At 37.9% G+C, this 18,192-nt stretch overlaps 1 protein-coding gene and 1 non-coding gene across 2 annotated transcripts; both read left to right on the top strand.

Annotated features, from left to right (window-relative positions):
- The first annotated feature begins 402 nt into the window (after positions 1-402).
- Positions 403-14,607, top strand: LOC107552489 (LIM and SH3 domain protein 1-like). The gene is made up of 7 exons (XM_016234390.1): positions 403-717; positions 3,973-4,067; positions 10,196-10,280; positions 11,015-11,122; positions 13,679-13,769; positions 13,860-13,948; positions 14,028-14,607. The coding sequence occupies exons 1-7, from the start codon at positions 649-651 to the stop codon at positions 14,199-14,201; spliced, it is 711 nt and encodes a 236-aa protein (XP_016089876.1). The 5' UTR covers positions 403-648; the 3' UTR covers positions 14,202-14,607.
- A 3,513-nt stretch (positions 14,608-18,120) lies between these two features.
- On the top strand, positions 18,121-18,192 carry trnac-gca (transfer RNA cysteine (anticodon GCA)). The gene has a single exon. It is a non-coding gene; the product is annotated as a tRNA-Cys (tRNA).

Raw genomic sequence — 18,192 nt, 5'->3', positions numbered from 1 at the left:
GATGCTAAAGTATTTTTGGCGCATCCGATTCGAAACTGAAACAATGGTGTGTTTCACTGCTTTGGAGAGAATGTGAACACGGCTTGTGTGAAAACCGATTTACATGAACAAACAGCAGCAAAGACGCCACGATCATAAAAGTGCTTCGCCGTTTTAGTATTACTCAAAAGTTTGAATATGCTGAATGCACATCATTTTAAAACGCTTCGTTATCAGTGTTTATTCTAAAAGGTGATAGTTTGAATGAATAGGCAGTGTGAGGGCAGGTACACTCCCAATATGTCTATCTGTAACATCCGGTTGATGATTTGGGGTTTAAAAGCAGGTCGAGCTGAAGATAAGCGCGATTTAAGACAAGCTATAGTCATTTAACTCATGCGCAAGACGGTTCTTTTCATTTCAAATGATAAAGAATTGGGGAAATACTCGCGAGTGAAAGTCTTCCGCTTATCTCGGCACGGGAGCGCGCAGCAGGACACAGCGGCAGTGCCGTGAGCGCGCCTTCCGTGTCTGATTCGTTCGCTGACAGCCAGCGGTGCGAGCTGGACTCATTAACGGCTAGTGATCCTCACCTCGCGCGTTACCAACCCAGTAGTGCTCCGCGTATCGTTTCTTCATCTCATTCCGTCGCCGTACGATTCCTCCGAAATGAATCCACTGTGTAGCAGATGTAACCGAGTGGTGTATCCCACGGAAAAAGTGAATTGCCTTGACAAGGTAAGGCTAAGCGAAACTTAGCATACGCTAGCACAGTTTACACCTCTGGCTGTGAGAACGGGGTATATATGGCTCTGGCTGTGTATAATACAGATTTTTAAAGATGTGGCTTAAAAGAGACCATTTCCGATGTGGTGACTAACGTTATTGGGAATGCGGGCAGAGCGGAAACGAGTCAAGCGAACGGACTAGTAATGAAAAGCCTTGATTGTGCTAACTTCACAGCACGCTACAAGTTGTTTATCGTTTGTTCAGTTGTCTCCGTGTGAATATCGTGTGATATCGAGACAAATGTGCGGCGCGGTCGTTATTTTTCAAACCAACGGCTGCAGCTTGTTCGTGGCCTCGGTCGCGAGGAGGAGGGTTGTTTATGACGTGTCAGTCTGTCTGTCCTGTGGGCGACATGGACGGACCGAAAAACCCAAAACAGCCCAAGTCGTGTCAAAAGCTAGCGTTTCCTGGTGTGAATATTGCACCCTTGTAGTAACCGGTTGGGCTGTACACGATCTGTCTCGTTTTTTGTTATCCAGCCAGGTTTGCAGATGTGCAACTTCGCGGGTGTATAACGTTGAGGCCTGTAAATTAAAAAAAAAAAAAAACATGCGATTTAAGGGAAAATGTTACATGCATTCATGAAATTTCACGGCAATTCTAGTCGGGGCCTTGCATTTACACGATGTGCACATCTATACAACATGTTTACCAATTGGTCAGAGGAAGTGTTGCTGCTCGACACGCTTGTGAAATGCTTGATATGCAGACCCCACCCCCTCTTAACCCATATCCTTATCGCTCTCGTTTTGAGTTTGCTACAATCTTGAGTTTTTGAATTGCTTTAGATGCTCCAGAGGGTGGGGTCGCCTTCTTTTATTTCCATGCAGCGCAAGTATTTGCGAGGGAGAGAAACTGGGGCGCGTGTAATGGACGTTAAAAGCACATTAATCGATTGGCCTTGAACGAGGCAGCTTGAGGAATGACTGTACAGACCTATAGTGCGTGAATGAGACGTGCAGTTTATGTCAAATAAACGTGGGGGGCGTTTGGTGGCACACACCTCCCACAAATGTTGTCAAAACCAGCACTGACCCCACACACCTACACAAGTTAGTTCCCATTCACTGCCTGGAGAAAAGGCCTCGCATAAGTTGCTTCTTACTGTTGTGTTGTTGAGGCATGCCGACGCTTCCCTCAGCTTGAAGAGAGGCCAACCATCGCTTGTCATTCTGCTTCAGTGCTTGAGCGCATCAGCTGTCACTCTGGAGAACATCTCAGAAGAACCGCACCCAAGAGAGGTGGTCAAGGGGTAGTACTTATGTGGCAAAATGAATATATACTCTTTCTCCTGTTCAAAAAGCATAGGAATTTTTTATTTATTTTTTAGCGTGGCACACAGAAATAGAAGTTTAGTAAAATGTCCAGACAGCCCTTTTCCAGACAATAGCAGTGGATAGTGACTGTCAAGCTTCAAAAAGAAAAACACTGTAAAATAATAACTTAAACCAGTAAGGGTAAACTGAAGCGCTCTTTTTAACTTAACCAAACGCATTCTATATGAGATAAATCAGATATACATCAAATAAACACAATATTACAATGTACAATTGCACAAAAGGCTGCAAACGAACAGCGCGCATCTGAAGTGTCTCTGAAGGAAATAATGCATTATTTATCGGCTTTAAGATATCGGCCAAATTTTCTTATCAGGCCGATACCGATAACAGAAAAAATGAGCCGATATGGGCCGATACCGATATGGTGGCCGATATATCGTGCATCCCTACCAGTAAGTTTTTTTTTTTATTCTTAGAAACTAATACTTTTTTTTTCAGCTAGGAGGCGTTAAATTGATAAAAAATGGCATATTAGAATGATTTCTGAAGGATCATGTGACGCTGAAGACTGGAGTAATGAACCTGAAAATTCAGCTTTACCATCACAGGAATAAATTACATTTTAAAATATATTAAACTAAAAAACGGTTATTTTAAATGGTAATAACATTTCACAGTATTATTGATTTACCATATTTTTGAATAAATAAATAAATGCAGCCTCAGTGAGCATAAGATAGATAAGATCATTGCATACTGCTTTATATTTATCCATCAGTAAAATACAGTGTGCTATACTATTGTAAGCTATTTTTAATGTGTATTCCATTGAAATAGACAAGGAATCTTTCATACCTCTCTACAGATCCTCCCTCGTGTGTTTCTTCTGTTCTGTTTTCTTATATTTTCCCTATTTCTTCTTTTCTAACCCTTTAGCAACAGACTAAATACCTAAAAAGCATTTTGAAGTAAGTGTGTTAATATTTTTGGCTATGAGCGGAATCTCTGCTCAAGTGTTTGCTAGCAGCATCTTCTCCCTGGTAGTGCAGAATAGATGCATGATTTTGTTGCTCACAAGCACGTGTGATCAACTACTACATTCCAGCTGACTGGTAAGAAAGTGTTGGATATAGAAAGACAAAAATACCATCTAAATTATAGGCATTGCAGTTAGCATGCGTGACTGGCTGCATAGATGGAATGTAGGGTAGCGGGTCAGGTCAGTCCCCCCAGTCCATTTTCTGTGTGTGTGTGTGTGTGGTCTCTTATCACTGAAACACTCCCATGGTCAACATTAACTAAGGAAGCTGGTAATCAAAGTCTGCCATAAATTACAGCTACATACTTTAGTGTATAGCTATTGAAGGCCAGTAACTCAGTTGCGTCAGGGTGTTTCCCATCATTTGTTGTTTGGTTGTGGATCATTCTTTCTGTTTTTCCCTTATGTTGCAAGAAGCTGGGAAATGGTGATGTAACTCAGTTAGTAACCACTTGACAACCAGTGTGATCCAGATGGGTGTACTATATAAAATGTCTATGCCAGAAGGTCTTTAAAATTGATGCATTCAAACAGAAATAAAACAAAACATGTCTTTACTTTACTTTAAATGGACATGACCTCAAGTTGGGTTTCTTTTGTGTCACACATGGTGCTGGTTCCTCTGTTGCTTTCAAAGAACAAGCACTCCATTGTTTTTTGCATTTAATCCTCAGAGTGAACTGCATAGACTGTGTAACAACCATAGTGACTGAATTAGCAACACTAAGGGATCTGAAGGACTTCATGTCATTTGCACTTTTTATCTGGCTTTATCTTTCCCAACTCAGTTGCAGACAGTTTCCCTATTTCTTTTGCATACACCTCCCAATACCAAGCACATTTTAAAGCTTTAATCCTTCATTCCTCTGTGTCTCTCTCTTTCAGTACTGGCATAAAGGATGCTTTAGCTGTGAAGTCTGTAAGATGACTCTAAACATGAAGAACTACAAAGGCTTTGAGAAGAGACCATACTGTAATGCGTAAGTATCTCTGCTCTCTGTGAGTTTTGTGCGTATCGTATGTCTGCTTTCATTGTCAGCTTTTTTTTTTGCTACATATTCCTAAAGTTACCATGAAATAAATTCATTTTATTATGGTTCAGTGTTACTGATCTGTTTAATTTGGAAATGTCATAATACAGAAATAAATTCTTTCACTGTGGCTTTAAAGTCACAAGCTGCCTCCGAAATTGCATGCTGTCTGGTAGGTACTGTATTTGGTATGAAACTTACTTCATGGCTGGTAAAATGTAAATTTTATTTAGTATTAATATGGGTAGTATGAATAAAATATGGACGTGCTACATCCACCATGTTGTTAGTCACATGACCTTCCAGAGTCAGTTGCGTCACTTCACTGCAATTCACAACTCCTCAAAGTAGTAGATCTTCCGAGTACTTTTCACCTACCGTTTTATTTTGAATATTATGAATTCAGACATGCTGCTCTTTTCACAGTTTTCACCTATTATATAGTATGGAAGTAGGCATATTTGGATGAAGCAAACCGACAATTGCCATTTGCAACACTATTTTAGTAAACTAAGATATTTAACAAGACCAAATATATACACAGATGTTGGTATATTGAGAATTATGAAATGAAAAGTGGGTGTTAAATATTGAAGTGGAACCAGATACAATGCAAGGTTTCTAAAACAATGTCTGTTTGACAACTAGCTGACAGTGTCCAGTAGCTTGCTTGGCTTAAATGAATATAGCGGAAAAAGAGTGCCTCAAAAGAAGAGGAAGTTAGTATATTTTGAAGACACCAAATCAGACACGTTTGTCTTTTGAATGACGTGCACTGATGCAACTTTCAAAATAAGACAAGACGCATGCATTAAGAAAGTAAACAGAGCCAATTTTAATATACCCCTGGTTTCACAGACGAGGGTTAAGCCTAGTCCCAGACTAAAATGCATGTCTGGGCTGTTTTACCTGAAAGAAACTTGCACTGACATCTCTTAAAATGTCAGTTCCATTGTTTTGTCTCAAGATGCACACAAGCAATGTTATTTTCTAAGGCACATTTATAAAAGATTCTTAAATGTCCTAATTGAACTATGGCCTAATCCTGGTTTAACCTAAGCCCTGTCTGTGAAACCAGGCCATAACTTTTTTTTAATTGTTTCTGATTGTCAATTGTCTCAGTAAGTGTTAGTTGATCGTGGAAAGGTCACGTCCGCGGACACAGTAGCTGCATTCATTCAGTGGAAGGGTATTGGAGGGAAATTCCTATTTTCACAACAATGAACCATACACGCATACAGAAATGAGTTCACTTCTCTGGAATGAACTTCTGATCACTAAAAGTCTTGAGTCAGATACCTCACTTATAGCATTCCTGTTTTTAGAAGGTTACCATTCATGCTTCAAGTTGCAGTGGTAATGCAGACCACCAGGTCTAGCATGCTACTTTGACATGGCTAGAGTACATTTATAAAGTCATGATGACCAGCTGGCATACAAAATATGCAAATGAATCCCTTCTGTGAGTACTGATGTTTCTCAAGGTCCTTATTTCTTATTCTCACACACTTCTGTAATACACCAGGGGATTTTAGTCTTTATTTAGCAAATGATTTATTTCTGTCGCTCTGTCTAGATCTGCTTCTTTCCAGTGGTGGAAAGTAGGGATGTAACGATTAATCGCGAGCCGGTTGAAAATCGATTTAAATATGTGACGATTCAAATCGGTTGAGATGCTAAACAAATCGCGATTCAATTAGGGGTAGGAGTTTATATGAATGTATGTCTGAGGGGAACTTACTGTCTTTCGATGGTATTTTTCTTTTCCTCTTGCCTCTGTATAGTGCATATCAGGGCTCCAGACTCATTCTTCCCACTCACTGGTCGCGCTCTTTTGCAACTAACTTCCTCAGCTGGTTGCACGAGCATGATTTGGTCGCAATATTTATTTATTTTTTGCGCTACAACATGGGATTATTCAATGTATGCTGATTAACTTTTATCATAGTTTATAGTTATATGGAAACGAAAATTGTTAACATTCAACCCGTTCTTTATCATCAGTAGTATTATTTGTAATTTGAATTTTGTGAATGGGAGTTTCTCTTTTGCTTCGGATGCTTTCACTTTCGAATTCGCGATCTTGTTGTCACTGTTTTGCTTACATACATCTACACCTTTCATTTTTTTAAGTCTGAAACAAAAGATGGATTCATTGTTATTCTTAATTAAAAAGCACAACAATAAATCAGTAAGATACAATGACAAACTAGCTTACAAAACGTTTATTAACAAAAACTAATAAGATGAGGCATGGCACACACCACATGCTGTATTATATACAGACTAATAAATTACAGAACATTTAGCAAACACTGAGGAATCAAATAAATAAATAAAAAAGCCATAACTTAAGGTAAACCGCAAATATACGTTTTTCAAAAATGAAAACAAAAAGAAAAGTAAAACTAACGGTGACAGTGCTTGCATGTTTTTTTTGCCCCGCAAGAATACCAGCATGTTCACCTTCTCTGGTTTAAGAAGCAGTCTTTTACTTGACTTTCGCTTGAAAACCAAAAACCTGCGTCTCATTCAGATCGTCTGCTGTTTCTGTTTCATGCAGATATTTTAATGCATAGTTTCACAAAACTGAAGTCAAACCTTTCTGTTTTTGCTTCAAATTTCGAAATTATGCAATGTAATTTAGATTAAAAACTGCTCATGTTGCATGTATGCAGCATCTTTGTTTGGATCGTGATTAAAATGCAGTGGTTGCCTCTAATTTTAAATGGAAAGAGCACAGACAAAGCCTTAGTTTGTTTATATGAAGAGATTTATTTTATTTGTGTTATTTATTTGATTTGGGGCTTGTTTTAAAATTATTTAGTTTTGTTATTTACATTTACATTATATTTAAATTTTGTTATTTAGCAAACGCTTTTATCCAAGGCGACTAACAAATGAGGACAATAGAAGCAATCAAAACCAACAAAAGAGCAATCATTTACAAGTGCTGTATTATTAGTATTATAGTGTTATATTTCAATTTCACAAAGAAACCTACAGTATTTTGTTCAAGCAATAATAAATATAATATAAAAAATATAATTTGTCTTAAATCTCATTTTGTAAAAAAAAATAAATTGTGAATCGAATCGTGAGTTGAGTGAATCGTTACATCCCTAGTGGAAAGAGTACTGAAAATTTGTACTTAAGTACAAGTACTGTTGCATTGCTGAAATAATACTCAATTACAAGTAAAAGTACTGGTGTCAAAACAGTACTTAAGTAAAAGTACAAAGTACTCCTCTCAAAAACTGCTCAGAGTACTAGTTACTTTTTAGCCGGCGATATTTAATGAATTACCAAAAATATTAATATCAAAGATCTATGTGGATAATAGCTACTTTGACCAAAACCCACTTTTATCTTATTGACAAAGTATGTGAATTAGTGGTTATGATACAGAAATTTACCCGCGTACCTGTGAACCAGAAGAATTGACTTCAGGTTGTGATGTATTTCCAAGTGAAACGGATATTGAATAAAGGGCGGGGTTTTGTTGTGGTGCACCTTCACTCCACCTCTTTCTCATAGCAGATTCACGGTTGGATAGGAGTGGTTAAAGGGGTCATAGGATGCCCATTTTCCACAAGTTGATATGATTCTTTAGGGTCTTAATAAAGTCTATAACATTGTTTGGTTAAAATTTCTCAATGGTAGTGTAAAAAAACACCTTTTTTACCCTGTCAAAAATAGCTCTTTTCAGATCAAGCCATTTTTGTAGCATTTTCCTTTAAATGTTAATGAGCTGTACTGACCCCGCCCCTCTCTTCCGAGCTGTTCTCAGAGAGACTGTTTACTTTAGCTGCATTCATCGTGAAAATTGCTAATCAGCACATCATTAGGAAAAACGATTTGCAAAGATTCATTACAAAACATTATACTCACTTCTTCTGTAGATGAGGCTGGATCATGAATGATTTGCGCGAACATAGACACATTTAGGTAGATGGGGGGAGCATTCCCTTCAGAAACAAATGTAATCCACTGCGAGTTCAGCGGCTCAGATGTCGGGAGTAAATGACGACTGCTATGTTCATTATTACATCCAACAACAGAACACCTCAATCGCTTAGGAGTCATTCATGTCTACAACAAGACACCAGTCCAGTCTGTGCTGAAACGCTACTGTCAATCAAACTATCGTGGGAGGGGCCTGTATTGTGATGTCACACAGACAGGCATCTGAGATCAGGTAATGTCGTCGTCGGTATGACCGAGAGCCATTGAAAAAACTACAGAAAAGTAAAACTACTTCACTTTAGCATTACTGGCCACGAGTCCTAGGGAGAGATCACACATCAGCTGCGTCAGTGAGATGAACTGAGCGAGAGCGCAATCCTGAAACAGTCACTGCTGGTGGTAAATAGTTAGTGGAGAGCGTGAAGGAGAGATGCGAGGCATGAACACTGTTCAAGGTCTCCATTAATTCCTGCTTGTAGTAATTTAATGCGTATATATTTTGAAAGCGTTGAATCGCTATAGAAATCGCGATTCATTCGATTCTTAGCATTTTAAATCGAAATACTGTCCGAAATCGACAATTCAAAAATCCATGTTTCAAGATCGATGCATTGCATTGTCAGGGTTTATAATCGATGCATCGATAAAACGAGTGAATCGTTACACCCCTACTCTTTGCGCATAAATATTCACAGACATATCATATCTACTTTTGATTTATCCATCCATCAGATTGCGCGTTTTACGTGACATCCTCGTTATACTGTAAATTCCATGTTCACGGCTGCACCGGGATTCCCTCTGCATCACGGAAATCATACGGCCTTAACTTATAACTTGTTATTAATGCGACACACCTTCATCTGCATGGAGGGATGGTGTCCACGAATATAAGCGAAGATGTTGGATGTATTGCCTGCTTTTGCAGCCACTTTGCTTCCACATTTTTTACAAATTGGATCTGTCCTCAAGGACAACCCCGCGTTTGTTTTTTTTAAATATCCAATGTATTCTCATACTGCAGATTTTAACTTTTTTTTCGACGGGGATGGAGATTAGATAGAATCTCTGTCATTTTCTCCGCTGCACATGCGTGTAAGCAGCCAAGTGAATGCAGTGAAGCAGCCGAGTGGAAATAAGTTGCATATGTGCGGGTGAGATTTTTTTTTCATTCATTTTTTTTAAACAGTAGATATGAAAATGTTTAGGGTATGATAACCGTGCAGGTTCATACCGTGATAAAACCATCATACCGGTATATCGTTACAACCCTAGTTAGTGCTGGATCAGTCTATATTTATTTACGTTGGTTTACAGAGCGTGTGTTGTATTATGTGGTGGTTGTCCATAGCAACACAGTGTCTGTGTATTATACAGAGGTTTACTAAGCAGACAGGGTGTCCTTTGGTAACCAGGAACAGACTACGTTTGGATGGGCTCAGTTGTTGTGTTGTTAATATGATTAATCTGAATTCTGAATCAGCCCTGTTAAATGCTTATGTGGCACGCTATGTTGTTATATGGTTACATTATTAACAAACTGTAGTTAAATTATGAAGACTGTATTTAAAAAATGATTACGACTTTATTACCAAATATATCAGTTAATGTTGTAATAGTAATTTCTATTCTCTGTTCTACAGTTCTATTATTTCTGGCACTCTAATTGTGTGTTGCGTTGGATGATTGTGGTTGGGTTTGTCACTGTCATGCTAATTTTGTGTTGCGTTGGTCTGTGAAAATAGGACAAATAAGCTGCCTTGTTTACACAAGGCACAAATTACACTCCTGCGTCTTCACTATCCCCATACAAATCAGCAACGAATTCGGACATTCACCTTCACGGTCACTAATTTATGATCTTTGTCTTTAGCAGCATCACGGTTAAAAAGCATCCTAGTAGCCTAAGTCGTTGACTTGAAAAATCCATTATTATAAAAATAAAATTAACCTAAATAGTTTATGCATTAAAAGTTTTGCCTAACATTTGGAGACCAGCGAGAATTATAATAATTAAAAATACTTTTTTTGTAATTTAGCTTGGAGAAATACTGAGATGATGTTAGCAAAATGCTGATGTTAACTAAAATGTCTCTGTGTGTGTATTTCAGACACTATCCGAAGACGTCATTCACCAGTGTTGCAGACACTCCGGAGAACCTGCGCCTAAAACAGCAAAGCAAGATGCAGAGCCAGGTATAACACGCCAGCAGTCGCATACTCTCTAATCGATTCCTTATTTCTGTATGTTTCTGTGGCATTAGTCAGTGCACTCCTATGCATGAAATAATACTAAAAGAATGCATGAATCAAGTCATGATCATCTCCCAGACCTCCACCTGCACCCTCCCCTAAGCGTGCTTTCACACCGAGCACGTTTGCTGTGCTCAGTGTGAAATGATCATTAATGCTATCTCTATTACTGTCAGAAAAAAAAGGAACAAGCAAATTTATGGGAAATACAAGTTTATCAGTAGCTATCAATCAACTAACATTTGTTCCCAAAGTAGCCTCTACTACGCAACAACTTCATTGAGTCTAGTTTGCAACCATTATTTGCAACATTACTCATTTTATTGTATTTTTTAAAAATATATTATTTACCATTAATTTATTGCTAACTAATTACAAAATCACACAAATCAGGGTTTTAAACTGTGTTTAGACCCAAACAGATTAAATAAAATAAATAGAAAATAAAATAATATTTAGTTTGACCTTTTGAGGTTAAAAATAAAGGTTTTTAAATGTTATGCACCTGCTTTCACTGACCATTCATTGAAATAAATTGATTATCCATTAACTAAGCTACATATATGCTGATATAATATAAAGGAGGGAAGTATACCTGTGAACCTGTTACACATGAACAGAACAATTACAATTTCTTGGATATTTGCTACTGATTTCTGTGTGTGTTTTTGTTGCAGGTGCTCTACAAGGAGGAATTTGAGAAGAACAAAGGAAAGGGCTTCAGCGTTGTGGCCGACACACCGGAGTTGCAGAGAATCAAGAAAACACAAGACCAAATCAGCAACGTAGGTCCAATACCTGTGTATTTCTCTCTTTTCACATATTACTCACTTTTCTGTGCTTCATATTTTCTCTTTTTTTAGCTGTTAAATTTGCTTTTTGTCTTGTGCTTCCCAAACTCTATCTATTACTCTCCAACAAACAGAAACATACACAGTTTATCGATCTTAATCTCCTTTATTTTTATATAAATGGTTAAAGGGGTCATATGATGCTATTTTTAAAGATCATTATTTTGTGTATTTGGTGTAATAGAATATGTTGACATACTTTAATGTTCAAAAAACACATTATTTTTCAAATGCTGTACATTATTGTAGGTCCTCTATGCCCCGCCTCTCTCAAACGCTTTGTTTTCTACAAAGTCCCTCCTTCCGACAAGCGCAGTCTGCTCTGATTGGCCAGCTGACCCAGTGCATTGTGATTGACCGAACACTGCAAGCGCTCGTCGGAAATGTAACGCCCCTTACCATAATCACGAGCTTCATCTTTCAAAATAAATGTAAAGACAGTAAATTATGTCATTAGTTTTACCATCAGTTCAAGCCCGAAAGGGGAACAGACACAGTAATGATGCAGTACACAAGCTGCGGTTAAGACAGCTGACTCTACTGTGATGTGATGCTGTCTCTCTCTCTCTCACACACACGCGCACACACACACACGATGCGCAAAACTCCGCATTTGAACAGTCAATAGCAAATACTTAAACTAGTAACAAAACATACTTACAATCGCTGCTTCAGAAGCGCCAGATTGTCATAGCAAAGTCAGAATTACCTCCTCTCCCACGTTCATGAAACGGTCGTCCATAAAATGCATTGCTGTTCTGTTGTAAGTAATCTTAAATATTTATTTTTTTGCTTTCACACTGAAACACACACCGTCTCCCTGACATGGCTGCTTCAACACTAACTGCGGTTACTGAAACCACGCCTTCTTTCTTTGCGTGCACATTTGGGATATATTATATATTCGCATTATGCAAATATTCCCACATAGTGAGGTAGATATGTGGGGGCGCGTTAGAACGAGCCGTTTTAGGGGGGTGTGGCAGAGTCTTAACTTTGATAAAGAATATCTCTTTGGTTTTGAGACTATAGTCTTTGCAACTATAGAGATCTTATCTATTCACGAACAGCTTGTAACACTCCAAAGAGAAAGGAAAACTTGAAATCCCCTTTAACAAGAAGTAATAATTATTTGACCTTGATGGAGCATTTAGTCCCACCCTTCCTCTTCTTCTTTCACACCACACCTTTTCACTGAATTATCTGTGCTGGTTGCCTGGTAACATTTGTCACCTAACTTCCTTTTTGCTATGTCATTTCCTGTCAGTATGAAAGCAAGACACCACTTCATTTTATGGCTAAGGAGACACCTTGTGGATGGTGCAGGAATTGCTATTCATTGTCACCCTGGCTCAGAATAAAGTTTAATTAAATTAAAAGCTCTTGCTGAAACCACCACTTTACAAAATGAAGGACTGTTTTCTGAGTGGTTTAATTATGAGATAGCACTGCATCAGTATGTCTCATGCACTCTATTTTTTTTTTTGTTCCTTGCCACAATTTCATACAGTTAATTCCATCTGAACTGCTTACCCAAAGAGCCCACTGCTGTGGAAGCGATTCTCTCAGTTTGAGGGTGTGTCTGTAAAATGGACAGCAGTGTGGTTGTCTTCATTGTGCTCTATGACTGGTTTTAGTACACTGTCAATGAAGTCATCATACACTACCATTCAAAGGTTTGGTGTCAGAATTTAAAGACTAAAGACTGGAGTAATGATGACTGCTGAAAAATCAGCTTTGCATCACAGGAATAAATTACATTTTAAAATATATTAAAATAGAAAACTATTATTTTAATTTGGAATATATGTTCACAAATTTGCTGTTATTACTGTATTATTAATCAAATAAATGCAGCCTTGTTGAGCATAAGATTGAAAAACATAAATTCTTACAGACTCCAAACTTGCACAATCACCTTTGGAAAAATGCCAACTTTATTTGCATAATTGATTCATACAATATCAATTAAAAATGTTTTAACACATTAGCTACTTTTATTTGTGCTTGTATTGTCCTATAAAACAATAAATTTTTTCGGATGGCCCTTTTTTTTTTTCTTGTCCTGCCAACATTTTAACTAGCTTTGCTACATTACAAATTATCATACATTATAAAATTATACAGTTTCATGCGTCAGAAAAATTATTAAAATATTTCATTTTTTCTTTACAACAAATACTTTGCTGACAATTTTACTGCCATTATCTTCATGATTCATGCACACATTTTTGTTAGAAATTGATGTCATATGTTGCATATGTTTATAATTTTCAACCTGTCTTAACAGCTCCAAGACATCTGCTTTTTATAACAAATAATTCTCACAATTTTGACTGTTGTCCAGCTAGATAATCACTCACTTTGGTGACATATTTTGCAGAATTCACAACGTTAAGTACATCGCAGTAAACTAAATGTTAATGTTTGCATGTATATTTATGTATGTCTGTTCTGACACACTGTATATGTGTAAAATGTGTGTTTTAGATTAAGTACCATGAGGAATTTGAGAAGAGCCGAATGGGAGGGGAAGGCCCGCCTCAGCACCCACAGACACCTCAACAAAACACAACTCCAGGTACAACTCGCTGGTTGTCTGTTCTTCTGGATGATCATTCAAATCTCAATTCCACATGGGCCATAAAATAAACACAATTTTCTCTCATAGCATATCAACCCACGGCAGCATCTCAGAACTATCACTATGAGCCCAAGCCTGTGCATCAGGCCGCTGCCGCCCCTCCTCCCAGCTCTGGGGTAATATACTCTCTTACACGCACTGTCCTTTACACTCCTTCTTTTCAAGTCCTTACTGTCCTCTTTGTGTGCTTTGCAGAAGCGCTACCGAGCAGTGTATGACTACACCGCAGCTGATGAGGACGAGGTGTCGTTCCTGGATGGCGATGTGATCATGGACGTGCAGCAGATCGATGAGGGGTGGATGTACGGAAAAGTGGAGCGCACCGGCCAGCAGGGGATGCTGCCGGCTAACTATGTAGAGGTCATCTGAACATAAGAGAGAGAAAGTTGGAAGGGTGGAAAAGAAAAAGAGGGGGTTGTGGCGGAGAGATGCAGATGATCAGCCGAGTGCCATCTCACCTTTCAAGATCTCATCTTTTTCCTCTTCTTTTCCTGCACTAACTGTCCTATCAGGGGTCAGCCTCTATGACCCGGTCAGGATCCAAAACAAACATAGTTCAGTACGTAATCATACACAGCAACAGCGCATATACGCACTCACATAAATAGTGAATGATTTATGACTTTTGCCCATGTCTTTCTCTCTGTCTTTTGCTTTTGCTGTTTGTCTTATTAGTAAGTGTTTCCTCAGTCCTGGAAAGGTGCTGTCACAAGTGGCACTTAAGTCTTAATAAGACTCGCACACACCAACCTTCAAAGTACATGACCACACGGACCTTTAAGATATTTAGGGCCTGCTATAGAGCACTTCGCAGACATCTCAACACACTTATCTTATCAGTTGCTATGACAATTTGTGAAAGAATCTGGTCCAAACGTCAGTTGTCAAGTTTTATATATATATATATATATATATATATATATTCATTTTTTCATATCTTCTTTGCAGCTTGTAATTGTAATGTATTCAGTACAGTTTCACATCTCATTGGATGTGGGTCAGTGGGTAACAATGCTTAATCATGAGAATTCTGGTCATTCCATACGTCCATTTGCATATGACCATTTGCATCATGTGTTGAAACTGAAATCTAGAAAAGGCTCCTCTTTTTCAACTGGACATTCCTAAAACTGTATGAAAAGGACGGAGCCTTTTGATACTTACAGTGCATATTCACTTAAGCTCCTTCACATTCCTCTAGCCCTTTACAGAATTAATTAGAATATATGAGTGTAATTTTGTTCTGCTGCTCTTGCTTTTAAAAATGTGGGGAAATAGTAATGTATTTTGTTCTTCATAAAGGGAAAAAAAAGAAATGATATAGTCACTCAGCAAGCGAGGAGCAGAACAGCATTGTAGAATAGTGAGAGAAGAGAGGAGCCCAAGCACAATTCTATGGACAATTTTAGCTTTGAATTTTAATCATTCCATTGGTTCTGTTCCATTCTGGTTCTGGAACATTCCATGTGCATTGTATCAAACTGTATCTCAGAGCTGTTCTGTAAGACGTTGTTATTGATGTTTTTGTTTGTTTTTTCCCTCATATCATTGCTTATTCTCATTGCCTTGCTGGTATTGTACGAGACAGAATTTTAATGTCAATTTATCAATATCAGTGGAATAAAAAAATCTATTTGTATACCAAGGCAAGTGGGTTTGTCAAACAGACGGAATTGTTAGCAACGGTATTAGAATGTTAATTAGAAGAGCCTAGGATGTATTTCTCTCTAACTGGAAACAATGTTGCTGTGCAAAGACTCTAATGAGATTCTACTGATCATTGTTCTCTAAAATGCCAAAATATAGATGCAGAGAATGATCAAAGTAAGTGTTTTGCTTTCTCAAGATACTATTTCCACTATTGCTACTTCAAAGATTTTTACTCTTCTGTAAAACATTCTCCAGAATTTCTTTAATATCTTATCAGTCCACCGTCACCAATGTTTCTTCAGTTTTCTTTACAACACCCCCTCAAACACCTTATTCTGCACATTATAACCATTTCGTATGTGAAAAGCTATTGCACTTTTCCCAGCACATGATGTTGTAGTATTTATTATGTGCAGTTGACATTCAAAGGTTTGAGGTCTGTAAGATGTTTTTGAAAAAAAGTGTCTTATACTCACTAAGCCTGCATTCATTTAATCAAAAATACAATTTAAAAAAAACAAATATTGCAAAATACATTTATAATTTAAAATACGTTTTTTTATTTTAATATATTTTAAAATGTGTATTCCTTTGATTTTGATGCAGAATGTTCAGCATTATTACTCAAATCTTAAGTGACACATGATCCTTCAGAAATCAGTCTAAAATGCTGATTTGATGCTCAAGATATATTATCATGTCGAAGCAGTTGTGCTGCTTAATATTATAACAATATAAAAATATAACATTATAAATGTCTTTACTGTCACTTTTGATTGATTTAATGCAAACTTGTTAAAAAAAGAATGATTAATTTCTTTAAAAGAAGCAAACTTTCTGACCCCAAACTTTTAAACTAAAGCATATGGATATGGCATACAGATTCTCATGGGCTTTTACCTTTGTAAAACAAGTGTGCAGTGCAGTGTTTTCCCTTAGGCAAGACATTAAGGGATACAAGATATCTAAATATCCTAAGTGTATCCAAGATTGCATAAATATCCAAATTAGCTCATGTAAATACTACAATCCTTATTAGTGCACTTTTGTTTTTTATTGTCTTTTTATTCCAATGCATAAATCTGACAAGATTTAGCTCAAGTAGATTGTTCTTCTTTTACACACTTTAGTGGAAAATCTATGACAGTATGTAGCATAATGTCTCCCTGTTAGTAATGGTCATTATTGAATGACAAATCATCCAAAAATAAACAGGAAGGTTGTTGACAAGGAACTAAAATATGGAAAATCTGGGGGGGAAATATGACTCCTGTCAAAAAACCTTGTATGTGTTGTGTAAACTCAATGCTTGCCCTCGTGCAAGTCATGATTTTTATTGTGTGAATCTAAACGTGCATTTGGAGTCAAAACTCCTGAGAACAGACACGTCCCTCTCAACTTTCAAATGGAACGCAATTGTCTTTGATAAGCACTCAAATTCTATAGGTCCCATATAAAATATGACCGGTTTTATTGTCTTCATTTTTCCGTATAGTACAGCCTGGTTTGCTCCTAATAAGTCAATTTTGCACCCTACAAAAGAGGACACACTTTCAGAATCCAATTTACAGAGCTTGGCCCCAGTTATTGCTTGCTGCATCTTTCTAGAAGGCAGGACAGTAGTGCGCCAATCCAGTCCAGCGGACACAGCCGTTATCGCTACTACAGGGTGACCGAGCGTCCTCCGCATCTTTTGGACCCGCTGCTCTGCCAACATCATGCTGGACGTCCTAATGTTGATGTTCTTCGCCATCATCGGCCTTGTGTTCCTGTCCTACATCATCTACATGCTGTGATCACGGCAGCATCGATGGACCGTCGTGAGAGCGGATGCGTGATCCACGTCCTCGGGAGGGATTTGAGCTCTAAGGTTGGCGATGGGTTTTTTGCAAATGGTATTTTATCGAGGAAAAATTGCATTCTTTGTGCTGTTAATATTGCTTGTGATTGTGGAATTGCAGACCGAAATATAGTACGGTTTTGATTATGGTTAAATAATGTCAAAATACAAATGAATAATTACGCCTATTATTTCAAAAGTAGCTGGATGCAGGCCTGCTGCGAAAAATAACACAATATATTATGTTGAGAATATTACTAGGCCTCTTTCTATGCGTGCCCACAGATGAAAGTGCCCCCTGTCCCGTTCTTGTGCTCATATTTGCTCTGTATGTTGTTACACCGTACAGGAAGAAGCTCTGTTTGTGGGAACATGAGATGAGGAACAGCTGGAGGAGGACGCAGGACACACTTACAAGATGAGACTTAACTCTTCCTTCTCATCTACCTACACCACACTATTATTTGCTTCCCTTTTATTCAGAAGAACCTATATTTTTCTTAAAGGTACAGGCCATGGCTGAAACAGCACCACAAAACCCTGAAATCTACGGCTGTCTGGCTATTATTTTTCCTTTTCTATTGTTCTGTGCAGAATCTCAGCAGACACCTATTTGCAAACTCCCAGTGTAGTTGACACTGTTATCAAATGCATGCATTTTATGTCAATGGATGTTCACAAATGACTGATTTTCGAAATAAAGAGCCTTGGTGAAGATGAAACGGCCTTTTGTCTAGAATCATTTATGTGTCATTGTTTTTACATTAATTTAGTTGCCACTAAATTCTAGTGTGGATAGGGGGTATAGCTCAGTGGTAGAGCATTTGACTGCAGATCAAGAGGTCCCCGGTTCAAATCCGAGTGCCCCCT

Source organism: Sinocyclocheilus grahami, unplaced genomic scaffold, assembly GCF_001515645.1.
Source record: "Sinocyclocheilus grahami isolate Dianchi unplaced genomic scaffold, SAMN03320097.WGS_v1.1 scaffold451.1, whole genome shotgun sequence".
Lineage (NCBI taxonomy): Eukaryota > Metazoa > Chordata > Actinopteri > Cypriniformes > Cyprinidae > Sinocyclocheilus > Sinocyclocheilus grahami.
This window is presented reverse-complemented; position numbering and strand designations above follow the sequence as displayed.

What these genes read in the sequence shown, in the direction of transcription:
- LOC107552489 (XM_016234390.1), top strand. Translation starts at nt 649, where the DNA reads ATGAATCCACTGTGTAGCAGATGTAACCGAGTGGTGTATCCCACGGAA. An exon ending in AAAGCAAGATGCAGAGCCAG is followed by an intron (nt 10,281 to 11,014) that starts GTATAACACGCC and finishes TTTTTGTTGCAG; the next exon opens with GTGCTCTACAAGGAGGAATT. An exon ending in TCAACAAAACACAACTCCAG is followed by an intron (nt 13,770 to 13,859) that starts GTACAACTCGCT and finishes TTTCTCTCATAG; the next exon opens with CATATCAACCCACGGCAGCA.